Consider the following 21,339-nt stretch of genomic DNA (forward strand, 5'->3'; position numbering starts at 1 on the left):
CAACCTGCTCTCCACCAAGTGGAACAAGCTCAGGAACTCCTGACCAGAGTGAAGGTAGAGTGTGCCAAAGGTTGGCCTTCGGCTGAATGCCAAGAAAACTGAAGTTATCAACTAACATCCCTTTGGAACATCCACTTCTGACAACAACAGAAGACACTGCTTCGAAGGTACCTGCACGCATGGGTCAATTCAACAGAGCAAGATCTTAAAGTGAGGAAGGCACTTGCATGGAGGGCAAGAGAGACCCAGAGAGGTAGCAGCTTTCAGAGGGTTGATCTATTATTGAGGGACGTGTACACTCTAAGCTTACCCAAGGTCAAAATCCTCTGGGTGGTCAGCTTTGGATGTATATACAACAAAGGTTTTGTGCCTGATTGGTGAAAACTCTTCTGATCCCCTCTCATATGACGTCTCATACCCCTCAGATGTCAAGAACTACAGACCGGTATCACTCCTTTCATTTATTTCTAAAACCATTGAACGTGTTGTCTCCAACCAGCTCTCTCTCCATCTCTCACAGAACAATCTGCTGGATCCCAACCAGTCCGGATTCAAGAAGGCCCACTCCACAGAAACTGCCCTGCTGGCAGTCACAGAAGCACTACATGCTGCCCAAGCTGCTTCCCACTCTGCAGTACTGATTCTCCTAGACCTATCGGCAGCATTTGACACAGTGAACCACCAGCTGCTCCTAGACACCCTAGCGGATCTAGGCATCGGTGGAACGGCACTAAAGTGGTTCTCCTCCTACCTCACCGACTGGACCTACCAGGTTTCCTGGAAAGGTCTGTTATCATCCCCCCGAACCCTCCAAACTGGGGTCCCACAGGGATCTGTACTTGGTCCTCTCCTTTTCTCACTGTACACTAAATCCCTTGGCACTATCATCTCTGCTCACAATATATCCTATCACTGCTACGCCGATGACACACAACTGTTTCTATCCTTCCCCCCCTCTGCCACTGAGGTGGAAGAGCGCATCACTGCATGCCTGGCTGACATCTCACAGTGGATGTCCTCCAATCACCTCAAGCTGAACCCAGACAAGACTGAGCTTCTCTTCTTCCCAGCTAAGTCCTGCCCTATGCGGGAGCTAACTATCTCCGTAGACAACGCCCTGGTAACGTCTGTCCCAACAGCCAGGAACCTCGGTGTTGTCCTGGACAGTCAGCTCTCGTTCAAAGCTCACATCACAGCTGTCACTCGATCCTGTAGGTTCACACTCTATAACATATGACGAATTAGACCGTTCCTCACCCAGGAATCAGCCCAGCTCCTAATCCAGACAACAGTCTTGTCAAAACTCGACTATTGTAACTCCCTCCTTACTGGCCTACCAGCATGTGCACTTAGCTCGCTTGGTCTTGCTCGCTTGGTCTTCAACCAGCCAAAATTCTCACATGTCTCCCCCCTGCTCCGCTCCCTCCACTGGCTCCCGGTCGCTGCCCGCACAGAATACAAAACTCTGATGCTGGCATTCAAAGCAACCAAAGGTATGGCTCCCCCATATCTTGCAAGTATGATTGAACCCTACAAACCCTCCCGCGCACTCAGATCAGCGAACGCAGGGAAGCTGGAAGTACCCTCACTAAAAACGCCGGGACAACGCTCCACACGTCGCAAACTCTTCTCCCTTCTGGCTCCAAAACTGTGGAATGCACTTCCCATTGCAGTCAGAACTGCAGCATCACTCCCAATCTTCCGCTGTAGTCTGAAAACCCACCTTTTCAGACTCCATCAAGGCCCATAGCACTTACCCTACCCCCTTAGATAGCATTTCTGTAGACTTAGATAGCATTTGATACAGACTTATAGCATGTTATGTAGATAGCACTATAATTGCATTGTATATAGTCATAGCACGCCATAGTACATAATAACATAGTAGTATATATATATAGTTTATATGTATAGTCTCATAATATAGATATTCCACTGTTACTTTCTTAGCTTACGCATGTTTCATGATAAATGCTTTTTTGTGATGTATTCCCATGCTTTTTCTTCTTGCTTAATGTAAGTCGCTCTGGATTAAGAGCGTCTGCTAAATGCCTAAATTGTAAATTGTCATCAAACTCCAGTCCTCAGGTGCAGGGAGATCCAGACACATGCTGGCCTTGAACTATGACTTCTTGCCAGTGAATGCTGGTCGTTACCACTTAGATAAAGGGCAGGGCAACGACACTGTGCGAGCCCCAGTGCTGATACAATTTGATGGACAGGAAGGTATGCATATTGCTCTGGAAGGCATCTGAGGTGGGTTGCTGCATAGTAAAGGCACATGATGATGATGTCTGTGTCATTGGCATGGATGGCAACTCTGTCAACATTGCCATTCTGGACACTGTAGGGTGTGGAGTATTCTTGTATCAGCCTCCTGTTGTGTGGATTCTACGTCATCTCAAGCATGTGACATGTCAAACTAGGGGGTTTTCATGAATCCATTCCAAGCATTAGTTTTGCACAAAATACACACGGGCAAGTGGCTATGGCTGCTTTTAGCCCAAGGAGTGTATATTGTGCAAAACTAATGCTTGGAATGGATTCAGAATCATGAAAAAACCCTAGTTTGACATGCTACTTAAAGCAAAAGGAAATTTTGACATTTTTGCCAGCCATAGGATGTTAATGGTAGGGTCACACAAGAAACCCCTATAAAAAAAGATTGCCCAATACTAACAGCCGGTCAGCAAGTATGTATATAAACAATATTTTAGGCCAATAAAAAAGACTATATACCAAATTTCCCACTTTAAACAAAAGAAGCCTGTCGGCTGCCGGACTACAATACCATACATTATTTATGACTGCAGCCATATTGTCAATATAGAAATGAAAGTTCAAACTGACCATATGTGCTCACATTGCTTAAAAAGCAATCTTTTTGCCATATTAACAGTCGGATGTCACTGTAAAAGTCACAGTAAAACTCATTTTTAGGTGGCGTCCATTTAGGAAATATGCTAATTAGGGGTCCAGGCACACCCAATCATAAAGATAAGTATTCCAATGAGTTTGTCATGCTCATGAATTATGAAATAGTTACCAAGTTTGCATTTCTATCCCATCTGGTTCAAAAGTTATCACCAAAGGTACTTTCTGATAGCGGCCATATTGGATTTCCAGCAGCAAGATGACCGATTGACCGGGTTGTCCATATAGGTTGTGTTCCTACTGGTTCATAGATATTATTTCTGGTGGCCAACCTTTTATATCAGGGCAAATGAAGAAATCTAAAAAAGGGGGTTCCCCAATGTGGGAAATTAGCAATCTTTTGTGATATATCATGTAAAAATGTGAAATACCCACCCATACATGCCTCATATAGAATGTAATCGGCTCCATTGGATTACTTGCCCCCCAAAATGTAGATTTAACCACTGCAATCTAGATTTTAGGTAATCTAGGAGGCGAGATATTGAGAAATTCGTTTTTGAAAGTAGCCATTTTTAAAGCTCCAAGATGGCTGCTTTACCGACCTCGAAAAAAATGGCAACAAACATTTTCTCATTCGTAAGGCTATAAGGTTTCCAAAAATATATAGTTTTAAAAATCTTCGTCTTCAGCCTACCAACTCATTTGGCTGACCATAGGGAACTGGACTACTGTTCCCCTCAATAGTCATTACCACCAGAGACAAGAGTTTGTCACTGAAACTTCACCTGGTTACCTGGCATCCCAAATCAACATGTCACGTTAACTTGTGAGCTTGTAGATTATCATTTTTTATCTATCTGTTGTAGGCTAAAACAAAGTATATAATGTGTCTGGCTTACGTGGGTTAAGTCAACAACAGATATATACTGCGACTGCTCCACTGACAATGAATGAGTAACGGGGCCACTCACAAGTTAATCCCACCTTGGTTGTGAGTCCTTGTGGAACAACCTATAATGACATCAAAAATGTGATCCTTCAAGCTCTGCTTTGTAGCTTTAGGACAGCTGCTGTCCAACCTAACAAATAGGCCCATTGTTTGAACTCCCTAAATGAACAGGATTAGTTTATAAACTCTCTTTTAGGATGGATTCTGGCTTAGCTACATTCCTCGCCAATACAAATATTGTGTCACTGGAACATAAAACCCCCATGTGCCATGCTTTTAGAGGATAAGAAGCCAGTAAATATTCTTCTGGTTTAAAGGCCAGATCCTCAGTCGAAACACAAACACAAGAAAAGGGGGAATTTCCCCCACAATGTCAAAGCAATATGATAGGCTATCTGAGCCAAAAGAAGGCCTGAGAGAACAGAAAACTACATGTGATGTAGGGAAGGTGACAAATAGTCAAGTCTCTCTAGCAGCCGCTAGAGGACGTGCTGCTTCCACAATCCACACCAAGCATCATAACTATAAAGATATAGTTTTAAAATGTGTTAAGACTCTAGTGGTTGGCAAATTCAATGCACCATAACTATAATGACAGCAGTGGTGAACAATAGTTATATACACCCCATTACTCCTCATAAAAAGTATCTAAGTAGCTACACAAGTTACTTAGTACAATTTACAATTTACAATTTACAATTTAGGCATTTAGCAGACGCTCTTAATCCAGAGCGATTTACATTTAAGCAAGAACAAAAGCATGGGAATACATCACATAAAAGCATTTATCATGAAACATGCGTAAGCTAAGAAAGTAACAGTGGAATATCTATATAATGAAACTATACATACACTATACATATAAACTATACATATTTACTACTATGCTATACATATGTACTATGGCGTGCTATGACTATATACAATACAATTATAGTGCTGTCTACATAACATGCTATAAGTCTGTGTCAAATGCTATCTAAGCCAACAGAAATGCTATCTAAGGGGTTAGGGTAAGTGCTATGGGCCATGATGGAGTCTGAAAAGGTGGGTTTTCAGGCTACGGCGGAAGATTGGGAGTGATGCTGCAGTTCTGACTGCAATGGGAAGTGCATTCCACAGTTTTGGAGCCAGAAGGGAGAAGAGTTTGGGACGTGTGGAGCGTTGTCCCGGCGTTTTTATTTTTTTGCGGCTTATGCCTTTTATTGATTTTTGAAGGGACAGACAGTAGGCTGACAGGAAACGGGAGAGAGATGGGGGGATGACATGCAGTAAAGGCCGTGTCTGGTCCGGGAGTCGAACCCGCGGCACACTGCGACTGGATTACCAGTCCGGTGCCCAGACCGTTACACTACGGCCTGGGCCGCGTTTTTAGTTTTTAGTACTGTTATATAATGGAGCGTGTCTTGAGTGTACAGGGTTTGATGAGGTCAGATCAACATAATGGAATGTCAGAACAGGGCAGCTCCATATATGGAGATCTATGGGTGGCAGTGGGGGCAGTGTCTTGAGTGTACAGGGTTTGATGAGGTCTGGCCATATATGGAGCGTGTCTTGAGTGTACAGGGTAGGATGAGGTCAGATCAACATATGGAATGTCAGAACAGGTCAGCTCCATATATGGAGATCTTAGGGTGGCAGATGGGGCAGTGTCTTGAGCGTACATGATTTGATGAGGTATGGCCATATATGGAGTGTGTCTTGAGTGAACAGGGTTCGATGAGGGCCCAGGTGGTGCCGGACCTGTTGAGAACTGTAGTTTTTTACGGCTGCACTAATAAGTTAACTTTGGGGTATAGGTCCGTCTAGACTAGAGTTTAAATGGACAGGTATCAGTCAAAAAGGGAGACATCGAAGAGGAAGGGCGGGTGGGGAGGGATCAGCATATGGAATGTCAGAACAGGTCAGCTACTCAGCTCCATATATGGAGATATAAGTGTTTGAGGTTTGAGGCAGATGTAGAGTTGCTGGCCGGCTCCATACATGGCAGATCTAGGTGATGATCCAGTCTTCTCCATGTATGGCTATCTAGAGGTCCGTGTGGTGATCTTCATATATGAAGACGGGACAGCCCTATACGGAGCATGTCACGAGGTGTGACGGACTGACGGCCATATATGGTGGCGTGACGGATCGACGGACGGACGGACTGACAGGATTTTCAGGTTTTCATAGTAAACTGCAACCAAATAGGAAAGAAAAAGAAAACGAAAGATTCCATTTGTTGTACACACTTTTCAACGTGGAATAGAATAAAAAGTTCACTTTTGCCAATTGTCCCGAGAGACCATCTTTGTTTGGACAGGTGGACAAGCTGGCCTGGGGAGGATAGACAGTTGGTTTGACCTGCACAGTGGGAGGCACACCATTCTGTCATGGGGCCACAAATCAAACACTGAGCAGTTTACTATTTTGGCAGACTGTTTGGCAATCTCTCTCTCTCGCTCTCTCTTCTCTCTCTCCATCCCCCTGCTACAATCTTTCATCACTGTCCCGGGTGTCCCCCTAGCTCTGGTCTCTCTCTCTCTCTCTCTCTCTCTCTCTCTCTCTCTCTCTCTCTCTCTCTCTCTCTCTCACATCCAGCTTGTCAGTAGCCTATATACTCTCTCCCTCTCTCTCTCTCTTAATCCCCCCTCTCTCTCTCCCCGAGTATCCACGCTCCCTCCCAGTGGTTGGTTCGTTGGTTGTCGGAGGAAAGGAAAGGAAAAGATGGCACCTCGGACGCCGCTGTCAGATCCTCTCGTCCCGGTCTCCCGTTACCCTGGACGGACAGCGGCGTGTTGAAGAAGCGGCTCTGGTCTGAAATGGCTCCGAACACCGCCTCACAGAGACCGGATAACTGCTGCGCCTTAAAAGACACCACATAGAGGCAGAAACAACGCGTTTGTTTCTCCGTAAACCTGAACATCTGCTGCACATCCAACCGACCGACCGACCAACCGGCAGGCTCGGCTCGGCTCGCACTGCTGTTGATTACAACAACCCTCCTCCCCCGACCCGAAACCAGAGCAATTGGATCGCTTGTTGGTGACCGAACTGTTCCCGAGGGGGGGGGGGGGGACCAAAAAAAGACTGAAGCATTATTAAAAATCACAGTAGGCCTACAGAGAGAGGAGGAGAGGAAGGGCGAGGAAGATGAGGTAAGCAACAGCAAGCATGCGTTTGTGTGTGCACTCTTTGAGATACTGCTGCGTGTTTACACGTCTACACAGGCAGGGCAGGCTGCAGCGTTTAATGATAGTCATAGAGCATTATATAAGCCACCCAAATATTATAATTAATGTCTTTGTTTGTACTAATATAATAAGGGGGTGTAGAATGACAGAAAGGCCCTGTACAGCACCATGGCGTGTGTGTGTGTGTGTGTGTGTGTGTGTGCGCGTGTCTGACCGGCGTGTCACCTGTCCTGGCTGAAATAGGTCCCACCGCCCCACCTATCTGGCCGGGCCTTAATTAGAACCAAACCCATGTGTGTCGGGTGTGCGTGTGCATGCGTGGGCGTGGGTGTGTTTGTGTGTGCGCGCCTGCAGGTCGAGGTCAAAGGAAGGGCATGGCAAAGAAATGCCAGGGGTCTTTGAGAGGGTTCAGGCCGGGGGTCCCCAAACTGTGAACCGTACACGTCTGTAACTCTGACAGAGTCTGTGTCTGACTCTGTGTCCTAATACAGTGGTTCCCAAACTATAACAATATTGTTTTGTCACTCAACAGTAAAGAAACCAACTTCAACATACAGTATATAGGCGTATAGTCTGCATATTTCACACGTTACAATTTAAGGAACTTTCATACCAGTATTACGTAAGAAATAGGCAAACGTTGTGAAAATAGCCGAAGTTCACAACACCTCGCGGTACAAGCCGATGTGAGCCTGTATATATAGTTTGGCTATTTTCACAGAACCGAGTCAAATTAAATGTATAATGCATATTCCGAGTGCTTGTCAGGGTGGGTGCGTCCCCGGTTCAAAATCAAATTAGATTATTTAGGGAAGTCACAGCCTGAACAGTTTGGGAACCCATGGCCTAATATGCATGTCAAAATGGAAATGAAATGAAATGAAATGTAGAAAGTTTGAGAACCACCGCTGTGGTGGGCTGGAAATGCACAAAACATGCAAACATAACCAGTGGTGGAAACTAAGTAACTAAGTACAATTTTGAGATTTTTACTTTACTCTATTTCCATTTGTCAGTACTTGCACTACATTTCAGAGGGCAAATATTGTACTTTTGGTCCACTACATCTATTTGAAAACTATAGTTACTATAGTTACTAGTTACTTTGATTATTATTACAAAACGTACATTAAAGGTATATTCAGTGATTTCACTTAATTCAAATATCACTTATTTTTTTGTTTTGTTGTGATAATCCTCCCTACTATAGAGTGTGCTGGCCATATAAGGAGTTCCTCCCTGTCCCCAGTTAACCCCTGGGGGTCAAAAAACCTTAGGTTTCGTTTTTGACTCTCTATCCTGATTGGACGAAAGGCTGGGTCCCACAGCCAAAAACGAAACCTAAGGTTTTTTGAGTGAAATCACTGAATATACCTTTAAACATTTGAAAATAGCCGATCTACAAGCTTCTAGATCAGCTATTTTCAAAAGATTTCTTATACATTTGAAGACTTGAAATTATACTTTTACTCGAGCAAATATTGTGCATATACTTTTTCCACCACTGCATGTAACATGGTCATTCCCTGACCATGCAGGTGTCTCTGTCTGAGGACGTGTCTGTGTGTGTGTCTCTGCAGAGAGCAGAGACACATTGTTAGCCCATTCTGACCTGAGATCAGATTCATACGAGGTTTCCACTGGACACACACTGGTCTGATTAACCCATTCTGACCTGAGATCAGATTCTAGAAATGTCAGTCGCTCTTCGATTAAAAAAAAATAGCAGACCTACAAGCTCGTATCGCGCCACTCGGTGGCGCGATATGAGCTTGTAGATCTGCTATTTTTCAATAGCTAAAGCATAACATGATGCTGACACCAAAATGGGTGCCCGTTCAGAAGCATGGATTAGCATGGAGTTGAGAGACTACACGCATGGAGCAGTTAGAGTGTTATTATAGCTGGTAGGCTACATTATGTGAAAGTGTTTGCGTCGCTTGACGGAGCACACATGGTAGCGTGTGCACTCACGCAGACACACGCACGTACGTACGTACGTACGCACACACGCACGCACACTCTCTCGCTCTTCCAGCTCTTCCTGGTTTGGAGCAAGGACTGTCTAAAGAGGACAAGAAGCGAAGACCGTAAGGGCGCCGCCATGTTGCTCACATGGTGCTCCATGGAAGGAAAGAAACATGCGCAGTTGAGACCAAGGAAGCTGAACGAGGAAGTGATGGCTGCATAAAGCCCATTGCGCATGTTTCTTTCCTTCCATGGAGCACCATGTGAGCAACATGGCGGCGCCCTTACGGTCTCCGCGTCCCGTCCTCTTTAGACAGTCCTTGGTTTGGAGGGGGCAGAGCCAATCTGCCAAGGGGCCTTCATTGTAGGACGTCCAATCACAAACTCTTCCTTGTCCAAATCCATTAAGGACTAATTGTGCTGTTTCACTACGATAAGGGCCTATCGGCAGCGGTAGTGTCACTTGCCGCAGGGAGTGGCCGACTGGCCGCGGTGCCTGTCAGCTGGTATTTGACCAGTAGCAGACAGTGTGGGTGGACATGACACTTGGCACGGGGTTTGCCAGGGCAACAACAGGTTGAGGGTAATTGTCGCTGGCACAGAGTCAAGTGCTGTGGGCTACAGCAGGACAGCTAGTGTGTGTGTGATGTGTGTGTGTGTGTGTGTGTGTGTGTGTGTGTGTGTGTGTGTGTGTCACCCAAGGTCAGAGTGTGTTATCCCCCAGGACAATCTCTTCCTATCTTCCTCTCTGACCATCATCCTAGGGTTGGCGCATATGACATCGATATCACGATTATTTCAAACTTTTTGATAAATGAATGATAATTAAATAAGTCTACAGTATATTGTGAAAATATCAGGTCTACAGGTCTCGTTGTGAGCTTGTAGGTCAGCTATTTTCTGTTTTTGCGCCATTGTACAGCAAAGTATAATACAGCATTAAGGGGTTAATCAGATCAATCAATAGGCTCACAGCAGCCTCTCCGTTACTTAGTATAGGTCTTAACAACAATGGTACTAAAGAAAGGCTCTGTTCCATTCTGGTCAAACAGAGTCGGGGTGCTGATATTGCATGTTGGCTCAATGGAAACACTCTGCTACACCAAAATAGCAAGAAAATAGGAGATCTACAACATCCAATGTGTCGTGGTGTGACATGTTTGAGCTATTCTTGAAATGTGTGTGCGTGCGTGCGTGTGCGTGTATGTGTGCAAGTGCTTAAGTTATCAGGGTTGCATGATATTGACAAACACAATACTGCGACACTTTCTTGAACGTTAGACACAACTGCTTTTGATCATCAATACACAAGTTTCCACCGGCTCGGCCGAACGTGCATGGCGATAAACACTAATAAGTGTTGTGCTCACTCATCACATTCCTTGTCAGCGCCAGGTCTCGCTTCTCAAAATAGACCGTTCTTCTAAGTCTTTTATTTTCAGCAGATCAGAGGCACACCATCGTCATCTTTTCAGGCACAGGACCCACATTGAATATATGTCTGTCGGGTGTAAACCTCACATGTCCAAAACGGTTCCTTTTCATGGTTTTAAATAAACAAAATAGCAAAGTAGCGGGATCTGCAAGCTCAAGCTACCTTTGATGCTTTAGTGTGACGCTGTAGTATGATCACGTCGTAGCGTAGGGCATTCATTTTTATAAGAGGTTTCTGCCCGACAGGCGACACAGCGACGATATATTTAGTCGTCTGTCCAGGGATCTAGGCTGATTAAAGGCATCCTATAGCACTTCTGTCATGCTGGGACAAACAGAACCCGTGGCCCATTTTGAATGAACCCATTCTGACCTGAGATCAGATTCATACGAGGTTTCCGCCGGACACACACTGGTCTGATGAACCCATTCTGACCTGAGATCAGATTCTAAAAATGTCAGTCGTTCTTCGATTTTTCAAAAAATAGCAGACCTACAAGCTCGTATCGCGCCACTCGGTGGCGCGATATGAGCTTGTAGATCTGCTATTTTTAAATAGCTAAAGCATAACATGATGCTGACACCAAAATGGGTGCCCGGTCAGAATGGGTTAATTAAAGAATGCTGCTGGGATAGACGTAATGAACTGACACTTGACTCAACCCCCTCTCTCCCCGCCTCACCTGACAAGGTGGTCGGTCTCGCCCCCTACCCATGACGACCAATAACATACATTCTATTAGCCACATCAACCCCCAGTGTCTCTATTTTGGAAAAATATAGAAAAGAAAAAAAAGCATATACATCTTTTTACTTTGTTTTCCTGGAAATAACCGATTTATAAGCTCATGCCATGCCACATTTCTATGCATCGTGAGCTTGTAGGTAGGCGAATTCCTTCTATTTGTCATACGACAACACTTACAACTTACAATGGGTTTGTATAGAAAAAATCACACCAGTGTGAACCAAGTGGTGCAACTCTGTATCGTTTGCGTCCAGCAGGTGGCAGCCATGTCACATACTTCTGTCGTTCCAATTTCACACATGCGCACACCACTCATGCTCATGGTTACAGGTACACACACAACTACACAGCTACACGGACATTGCAAGCTGGATGTAGAAGTGGTTTGCACCACTTAAAAAAGGAGGCATGTCTGATAAAATGAGTATCAAAAATCTAAATACATGAATCAAACAACTTAGAAAACGGTCTGGTGTACTGTACTCACAAAAGCCTGAGTAGACGTTAAAATGACCCCAAACATTTCGAAGTGAAATTTCCCTTTAACGTCTCTGGCAGCTTCATATTCAGTCCGTGGTCTGAATATTAAGCGGTGACCTTTATGTCACTCGTCTAGTTTAGCCCATTCTGACCGGGCACCCATTTTGGTGTCAGCATCATGTTATGCTTTAGCTATTAAAAATAGCAGATCTACAAGCTCATATCGCGCCACCGAGTGGCGCGATACGAGCTTGTAGGTCTGCTATTTTTGAAAAAAATCGAAGAGCGACTGACATTTTTAGAATCTGATCTCAGGTCAGAATGGGTTCATCAGACCAGTGTGTGTCCGGCGGAAACCTCGTATGAATCTGATCTCAGGTCAGAATGGGTTAGTCCAGTGACAGAACATATGTCCCCTTGAATCAGTGCATAAATGTCCCGTGTGTGTCAAATTGTCAATGCACCTTCACTACCCTGTCAGCAGAAAGCTGTGCTAAAAAGCCATGGCTGGCTAAAAGTCACGGTTTTTACCGCACCCCCCGTTCCAAGGCACATTCCTCATTATAGCACTTAGCTTGTTTTAGGAAAATAGAAATACTGCAATGATTGCTATTCAGTGTGGCTGGAAGATCGACCAGAGGCTTGGCTGTGTGTGTTGTGTTGTGAAGGATGGGTTCAGGTTAGCAGTGTGTTCTACAAGATGCACTGTAGGTGGCAACATAGACTGACTGAGTGCCACTTGCATCCACAGTGCAATCTCTGTGCGTGGACATGCATCTGCATGTGTGTCCATGAATACTTCCTGTGCGAGAATGCATATACACATACACGCCTTTTGACATATAGCTTCATGTATGTACAGCATGTTTATATGATACTAGATCAGTTGGCCTTACATTTGTATTATGTATTGTGTGTGCTTGTGTGCGTTTCTGTCTGTGTGCAGAGGCACAGGGGTTGAGGTTTATTGGCATCCTAGTCTGTGTTTGTGTTTGTACCTCGCTCTGTACAGTATGTGTTACTACTAGGACGTAAAGCAGCGATGTTTCTTGCAAGACAAACAGGCCGGCCAAGGTCACATGTATTGTACTAGTACTGTACATGCTGTTGTTATACAGTGGAAGAAGGCCAAGAAGACACAGTTATTTTCTACAGAATAAGTTATGAGGCATGTCCGCTTTTACTGAGACAGGGCGGTGACGAGACATGGGAGGGAAGACATGCAAGGAGCCGGGAATACAAAAAAACCCAGGAAAGCTTTGATTGATGGGTATTTCAGCTGCTAGACTGTCTTCCTTCTCCGTCTTTCTGATCTATACATCGGGGGACTTTTATGGTCCAAATCTTCAAAACAGTGCCTGTTTCCCTGTTCACATGCATGTGTGGGCGCGCGCACACACACACACACACACACACACACACACACACACACACACACACACACGCCACATTTACCACTAAACCAGCAGTTATCAGCCACTGGAGTGTGGTGGTGTTTATACGTACTTTATCTGCAGAAACGCACAGTTTGCTTTGGTCGCCCAAAAACATCCCAGTGGACCCTGTCTACTAAAAACAGTGAAGTAGGGCCCGACCGATATGGACTTTTGTGACCATATACCTACAACCGAGTTTAGAGAGAGGGTACAATCAACGATAACCGATCCGATATGCAACGGATAGTGAAAAGAATGTGCAAAGAATTGATTATGAACGATTATGATTATGTAAAAGGTACAGTGACAGTAGTACAGACAGCTTCTTTTTTTAAACCAATGACTTTATTCAAGAAGACTTACACAAATACATTTTTAAAGAGTCGTTTGGAGTGACAGTGTCACAGAAACACTACAGTACACTGCTACTAGCACCGTTAACATGACAGTTTGTCACAGACAAAATAGGCCGAACTTCAAATGAACTTCCAAACAAAAGACGAGGAGCCCTGACTGAGTTACATCGGTATGTAATACGATACATATCGATGGACATTTCACCGATATACGATATGACCCGATATGCCAAATGAGGCCATATCAAGAGGCCGATATATCGGCCACCGACGCAACAGTGAAGGCACCAAAATACAGAGAGAGAGATTCTGCAGGTAAACACCTCCGCATGGAGGGAAATGACTGGTAAAAAATATATATTGTTTTGTTAATGTAATCACAGGGAAAAGTGACATATAGCTATGCCTTTGTGTGTCTATGAAGCGGAGGCTGCTGTATTTGTTGTTGCTGGTGATGAATGACCAGTAGAACCTGAACGAGAGCATTGATGTGTGGTCCTGGCCTGCAGGCTGCCGGCCGCCATGTGGGACGTGCTCTAGACTAGATGCTCCCACCAACACCAAGTGAAGTGGGACATTTCATTAACCCATTCTGAACGGGCACCCATTTTGGTGTCGGCATCATGTCGTGCTTTAGCTATTGAAAAATAGCAGATCTACAAGCTCATATCGCGCCACCGAGTGGCGCGATACGAGCTTGTAGGTCTGCTATTTTTGAAACAAATCGAAGAACGACTGACATTTTTTAAATCTGATCTCAGGTCAGAATGGGTTCATCAGACCAGCGTGTGTCCGGCGGAAACCTCGTATGAATCTGATCTCAGGTCAGAATGGATTAAGCTCTGAAAACCCCGGCTCCATCGATCCGGCACTGTCGATGCATGTGGCCATCAATGCATATTGATGTGAACAGTTGGTGGTGTCACTGGTGTGTGTGTGTGTGTGTGTGTGTGTGTGTGTGTGTCCTATATCTATTATATTCCTGTTGAATGAACAGGGACAAACATATCGTTGCTGTTGAGCAGAAACCTCTATATCTCCAAACTTTTTGTGTTTTTTCATTTCACAAATGAACGTCCTAACTTGATCATACCACAGCGTCACGCAGAAGCATCAAAAGTAGCAGATCCGCAAGCTTGTAGATCAGCTACTTTTGATCATTTGAATTTGAATCCTGAAAAGTAACAGTTTTGGACACATGAGCTTTCCACCCGACAGGAACGATATCACTGATGATGCGTCACAGATGCTCCTATAAATATTAAAGATGCAATCCGTAAATTCACACCAGGGATTGGAGCCTGGGTTATAGGTCTTCTGCGTGGGAGACCAAACTTCTCTACTGCTCACCAAAGTGACAGTAGATTCTCAGTAGACGCTTTGTTCCAGTTCTATGTTAAAGGGGAATTTCCAAACATTCCTAAATTAGACACAAAGTTAATTGGGGGGGGGGGATTCCCCCGGCCAACGCCCAGGTGCCAAAATCTTTGTTCATATTCTCCACACATGGGCCCTGTTTAATGCACCTACATTATCGTTATTACTGAACTGAAAGCATAAAATATGAATCCTATAAAAGGCCAGTATTTAATCATTAGTTCGCAACCACATTATCCTAGATGTCCCTGCTGTGGCTAAATGTCATTATCGGGCAAAAGGTTTAAAAAAGATCAGAAATAGCACAGAAAGTGCACAATGTGGCACGATGCAACGCGCTGTGAGCTTGTAGATCAGCTATTTGAAATAGGGCCTAAGTGGTTAAAAGCCAGTCCAAAGTAATTTTAGCTGTATTGATGTAATGGCTACGCTACAAGGCACGGGGCATGCACACAATTTGCTCATTCAGGAATCCTAGTCCCAACCCACACAAAAAGAGAAAAGAAAACACTGTAGCAATACATTATTATGGAAACCTCGTTAAGTCTAAAACGGCTACTTTTCAGGATTCAAATTCAGAAAGGGCTAAAGTAGCAGATAGACATAGAGACAAGCTCAAAACACAGCGCTTCGCGTCGCGTTTCAAGCTTGTAGATCAGCTACTTTTGATACTTTTGTGTGACGCTGTAGTATGATGATCAAGTAGGGCATTTTTAAGTGGTGCAACCACTTCAAGTATAGCTTTGTGTGTCCGTGCGGTGGCTGGCTTGCTGGGTCTGTCCGAGCACGAGTTTGGTGTCACTGTTGCGTATAGCCTAACACACACACACACACACACACACACACACACACACACACACACACACACACACACACACACACACATTAACTGTATATATGATGATTTCGGGTGTAACAGTACAGTACAGTAGAGTAGAGAGACCCCCTGGGGACCCCCACATGGTAACTCTGTCATTTCTCAACTGTTTCGGACACGGGGCGGCTCGCCGGAACCGGCCCACCCCCCCCCCCCCCCCTGGGCGTGTTTCTGTGGGTCTGGAAGTCTCGGGGACCCCCCCGGGGATGCCCACACGGAGTTGCACCGTGTTTAGTGGGGCCCAGTGGACTTTAGAAATGTAACGAAAAAGCAGCAATTCAAAAATCGCCTTTATTTTGGTCCACAAATCACCCGGACAGTGGTCGTTTTATGACCGGCACAGGTGCATGAGTGCACCCCTGGTGTGCCAGTAAACCTTGTTTGTGCCGAATCTGGGTTGTACATGGTTTGTTGTTGCACTCCCTCTGGTGTTGTGGGAGCTTTGCTCTCGTTACACTTTGCAAATGTACAGCTGTGCATATGTGCTTTGAAGTCGGAACAGGTATATGCGGCGCTCCAGAAATGCACCTGCGTTGCAAAGTGAGACCCTTGGGCAGTGAGTCTTCAGTGTTTGTAGTGGCCAACTTTATTTGTTTGAATATTTTATTAGACAACATATAAATGCAAACAGCACAATGTACTATACAGACAGGCATTTTGGCCAAAAACGGATTTCACTGAAGAAAGACCTTGCGGTCTTGTTTCCATTTGGGTGTGTGTTGGATGTTAGCCGAAAAGCTGGTACATGCAATAGAATACAGGTCTGCATTACAGTATACGCCCTGCGCTGTAGACATATCATAATGTCATTATTAGTAGTAGCTGCAAAGCCTATAAGTTGCAGTTATAGTAGTCGGATTGCTAGTCTATCGCAATTATTTTTAGCCATTACCTTTTCAGTGAGTCGAATAATTGGGAACTTCGGGAAGGTTATTTTAAAATATTTTTTACATTATATGTATATATATATATATATATTTTTTTTTAAATTGATTAAATTGATAAAAAAAATCGATTAACAACTCTAAAGTTCTTTTATACTTGTAGTGGACAATTTCACACCACGTTGTGAGCTTTTAGATGTTGAAATAATTTGAGAATTTTGTCCAAAATAGGGATTGATAAAGGTTATCATATTGAATTAGGTCTATAGATTATGGCAATCTTTTGTTTTATAATAGATTAAATGGATTAGTTTTTTGTTTTGTTTTTGTCATCAAAGTTTTTTAATGATTTTAAATAAAGCACACAAAATCCACATGACGTACACAAAAGAAAAAGACAAGAAAAAACAAACAAAAAACAAAACACACCTAGCAGTCAAAAAAAAAGAAAACCCCTGGACAACACCCCTCCACACTCTGTTGTTGACACTCGTGGTTATGTAATGTACACATACAAAATGTTACAACAATCCTTTGAGATACAAATAAAAGTAGTCCCATATCTCATGGAACTTCCCTTTGACGTTATTCCTCCTGGCAATTGAGTATTCAAAGGATTAAATTGATTAGTTTGATTAACCCATTCTGAACGGGAACCCATTTTGGTGTTAGCATCATGTTGTGCTTTAGCTATTGAAAAATAGCAGATCTACAAGCTCATATCGCGCCACCGAGTGGCGCGATACGAGCTTGTAGGTCTGCTATTTTTGAAAAACCTAAGACACTTTTAGAATCTGATCTCGGGTCAGAATGGGTTAATAATGAAACTGTCAGGATGTAGAGGACATTTTTAGAATCTGATCTCAGGTCAGAATGGGTTAATTGTTGCACCCGTATACTCTAGTAGTAGTAGTAGTAGTCATAGTTCTAGAGTTAGTATCATTCAGTATTGTCATTCATGGAAAGGCATTCATGACAGACACAAAGCATTCAGACAGGGTGACTAATGAGTCATAATTCAGCATAGTCAGAGATGACACAGTAAGGTTGATCCACAGAGAGAGAGAGAGAGAGAGAGAGAGAGACACTGAGGGAGGGAGGGATAGACAGAGAGAGAGAGACACTGAGGGAGGGAGGGATAGACAGAGAGAGAGAGACACTGAGGGAGGGAGGGATAGACAGAGAGAGAGAGACACTGAGGGAGGGATAGACAGAGAGAGAGACACTGAGGGAGGGAGGGATAGACAGAGAGAGAGACACTGAGGGAGGGAGGGATAGACAGAGAGAGAGAGAGACACTGAGGGAGGGAGGGATAGACAGAGAGAGAGAGACACTGAGGGAGGGAGGGATAGACAGAGAGAGAGAGACACTGAGGGAGGGATAGACAGAGAGAGAGAGAGAGACACTGAGGGAGGGAGGGATAGACAGAGAGAGAGAGACACTGAGGGAGGGAGGGATAGACAGAGAGAGAGAGAGACACTGAGGGAGGGAGGGATAGACAGAGAGAGAGAGAGACACTGAGGGAGGAAGGGATATACAGAGAGAGAGAGAGAGAGAGAGAGAGACACTGAGGGAGGGAGGGATAGACACAGAGAGAGAGACACTGAGGGAGGGAGGGATAGACAGAGAGAGAGAGACACTGAGGGAGGGAGGGATAGACAGAGAGAGAGAGAGAGACACTGAGGAAGGGAGGGATAGACAGAGAGAGAGAGAGAGACACTGAGGAAGGGAGGGATAGACAGAGAGAGAGAGAGAGAGAGAGAGAGAGAGAGAGACACTGAGGGAGGGAGGGATAGACACAGAGAGAGAGAGAGACACTGAGGGAGGGAGGGATAGACAGAGAGAGAGACACTGAGGGAGGGAGGGATAGACAGAGAGAGAGAGACACTGAGGGAGGGAGGGATAGACAGAGAGAGAGACACTGAGGGAGGGAGGGATAGACAGAGAGAGAGAGACACTGAGGGAGGGAGGGATAGACAGAGAGAGAGAGACACTGAGGAAGGGAGGGATAGACAGAGAGAGAGAGAGAGACACTGAGGAAGGGAGGGATAGACAGAGAGAGAGAGAGAGAGAGAGAGAGAGAGAGAGAGAGAGAGAGAGAGAGAGACTGAGGGAGGGAGGGATAGACACAGAGAGAGAGAGAGACACTGAGGGAGGGAGGGATAGACAGAGAGAGAGAGAGAGAGACACTGAGGAAGGGAGGGATAGACAGAGAGAGAGAGAGAGAGAGAGAGAGAGAGAGAGAGAGACACTGAGGGAGGGAGGGATAGACACAGAGAGAGAGAGAGACACTGAGGGAGGGAGGGATAGACAGAGAGAGAGACACTGAGGGAGGGAAGGATAGACAGAGAGAGAGAGACACTGAGGGAGGGAGGGATAGACAGAGAGAGAGAGACACTGAGGGAGGGAGGGATAGACAGAGAGAGAGAGAGAGAGAGAGAGAGAGAGAGAGAGAGAGACACTGAGGGAGGGAGGGATAGACACAGAGAGAGAGAGAGACACTGAGGGAGGGAGGGATAGACAGAGAGAGAGACACTGAGGGAGGGAAGGATAGACAGAGAGAGAGAGACACTGAGGGAGGGAGGGATAGACAGAGAGAGAGAGAGACACTGAGGGAGGGAGGGATAGACAGAGAGAGAGAGACACTGAGGGAGGGAGGGATAGACAGAGAGAGAGAGAGAGACACTGAGGGAGGGAGGGATAGACAGAGAGAGAGAGACACTGAGGGAGGGAGGGATAGACAGAGAGAGAGAGACACTGAGGGAGGGAGGGATAGACAGAGAGAGAGAGACACTGAGGAAGGGAGGGATAGACAGAGAGAGAGAGAGAGAGAGAGAGAGAGAGAGAGAGAGAGACACTGAGGGAGGGAGGGATAGACAGAGAGAGAGAGAGAGAGAGAGAGAGAGAGAGAGAGAGACACTGAGGGAGGGAGGGATAGACACAGAGAGAGAGAGAGACACTGAGGGAGGGAGGGATAGACAGAGAGAGAGACACTGAGGGAGGGAAGGATAGACAGAGAGAGAGAGACACTGAGGGAGGGAGGGATAGACAGAGAGAGAGAGACACTGAGGGAGGGAGGGATAGACAGAGATAGAGAGAGACACTGAGGGAGGGAGGGATAGACAGAGAGAGAGAGACACTGAGGGAGGAAGGGATAGACAGAGAGAGAGAGAGAGAGAGAGAGAGAGACACTGAGGGAGGGAGGGATAGACAGAGAGAGAGACACTGAGGAAGGGAGGGATAGACAGAGAGAGAGAGAGAGAGACACTGAGGGAGGGAGGGATAGACAGAGAGAGAGAGAGAGAGAGACACTGAGGGAGGGAGGGATAGACAGAGAGAGAGAGAGAGAGAGAGAGAGAGAGAGAGAGACACTGAGGGAGGGAGGGATAGACAGAGAGAGAGAGAGACACTGAGGGAGGGAGGGATAGACAGAGAGAGAGAGAGAGACACTGAGGGAGGGAGGGATAGACAGAGAGAGACACTGAGGGAGGGAGGGATAGACAGAGAGAGAGAGAGACACTGAGGGAGGGAGGGATAGACAGAGAGAGAGAGAGACACTGAGGGAGGGAGGGATAGACAGAGAGAGAGAGAGACAATGAGGGAGGGAGGGATAGACAGAGAGAGAGAGACACTGAGGGAGGGAGGGATAGACAGAGAGAGAGAGAGAGACACTGAGGAAGGGAGGGATAGACAGAGAGAGAGAGAGAGACACTGAGGGAGGGAGGGATAGACAGAGAGAGAGAGAGACACTGAGGGAGGGAGGGATAGACAGAGAGAGAGAGAGACACTGAGGGAGGGAGGGATAGACAGAGAGAGAGAGACACTGAGGGAGGGAGGGATAGACAGAGAGAGAGAGAGAGACACTGAGGAAGGGAGGGATAGACAGAGAGAGAGAGAGAGACACTGAGGGAGGGAGGGATAGACAGAGAGAGAGAGAGAGACACTGAGGGAGGGAGGGATAGACAGAGAGAGAGAGACACTGAGGGAGGGATAGACAGAGAGAGAGAGACACTGAGGGAGGGAGGGATAGACAGAGAGAGAGAGAGAGACACTGAGGGAGGGATAGACAGAGAGAGAGAGACACTGAGGGAGGGATAGATAGACAGAGAGAGAGAGACACTGAGGGAGGGAGGGATAGACAGAGAGAGAGAGAGACACTGAGGGAGGGAGGGATAGACAGAGAGAGAGAGAGACACTGAGGGAGGGAGGGATAGACAGAGAGAGAGAGATACACTGAGGGAGGGAGGGATAGACAGAGAGAGAGAGAGACACTGAGGGAGGGAGGGATAGACAGAGAGAGAGAGACACTGAGGGAGGGATAGACAGAGAGAGAGAGACACTGAGGGAGGGAGGGATAGACAGAGAGAGAGAGAGACACTGAGGGAGGGAGGGATAGACAGAGAGAGAGAGACACTGAGGGAGGGAGGGATAGACAGAGAGAGAGAGACACTGAGGGAGGGAGGGATAGACAGAGAGAGAGAGACACTGAGGGAGGGAGGGATAGACAGAGAGAGAGAGACACTGAGGGAGGGATAGACAGAGAGAGAGAGAGAGAGACACTGAGGGAGGGATAGACAGAGAGAGAGACACTGAGGGAGGGAGGGATAGACAGAGAGAGAGAGACACTGAGGGAGGGAGGGATAGACAGAGAGAGAGAGACACTGATGGAGGGAGGGATAGACAGAGAGAGAGAGACACTGAGGGAGGGATAGACAGAGAGAGAGAGACACTGAGGGAGGGAGGGATAGACAGAGAGAGAGAGAGACACTGAGGGAGG

General features: G+C 45.9%; 1 protein-coding gene across 1 annotated transcript in view; it reads left to right on the plus strand.

Moving 5' to 3' along the window:
• Positions 1 to 6,525: 6,525 nt before the first annotated feature.
• Positions 6,526 to 21,339, plus strand: part of evlb (Enah/Vasp-like b) — a gene marked incomplete at its 5' end in the record, with an annotated part of 90,337 nt that continues 75,523 nt past the window's right edge. Inside the window, one exon of the mRNA XM_083790946.1 lies at positions 6,526 to 6,966. Within this exon, the coding sequence (XP_083647072.1) occupies positions 6,962 to 6,966 (5 nt within the window). The remainder of the gene's footprint in view (positions 6,967 to 21,339) is intronic.

Source organism: Protomyctophum parallelum (assembly GCF_964188405.1).
Source record: "Protomyctophum parallelum genome assembly, chromosome: 19".
Classification (NCBI taxonomy): domain Eukaryota; kingdom Metazoa; phylum Chordata; class Actinopteri; order Myctophiformes; family Myctophidae; genus Protomyctophum; species Protomyctophum parallelum.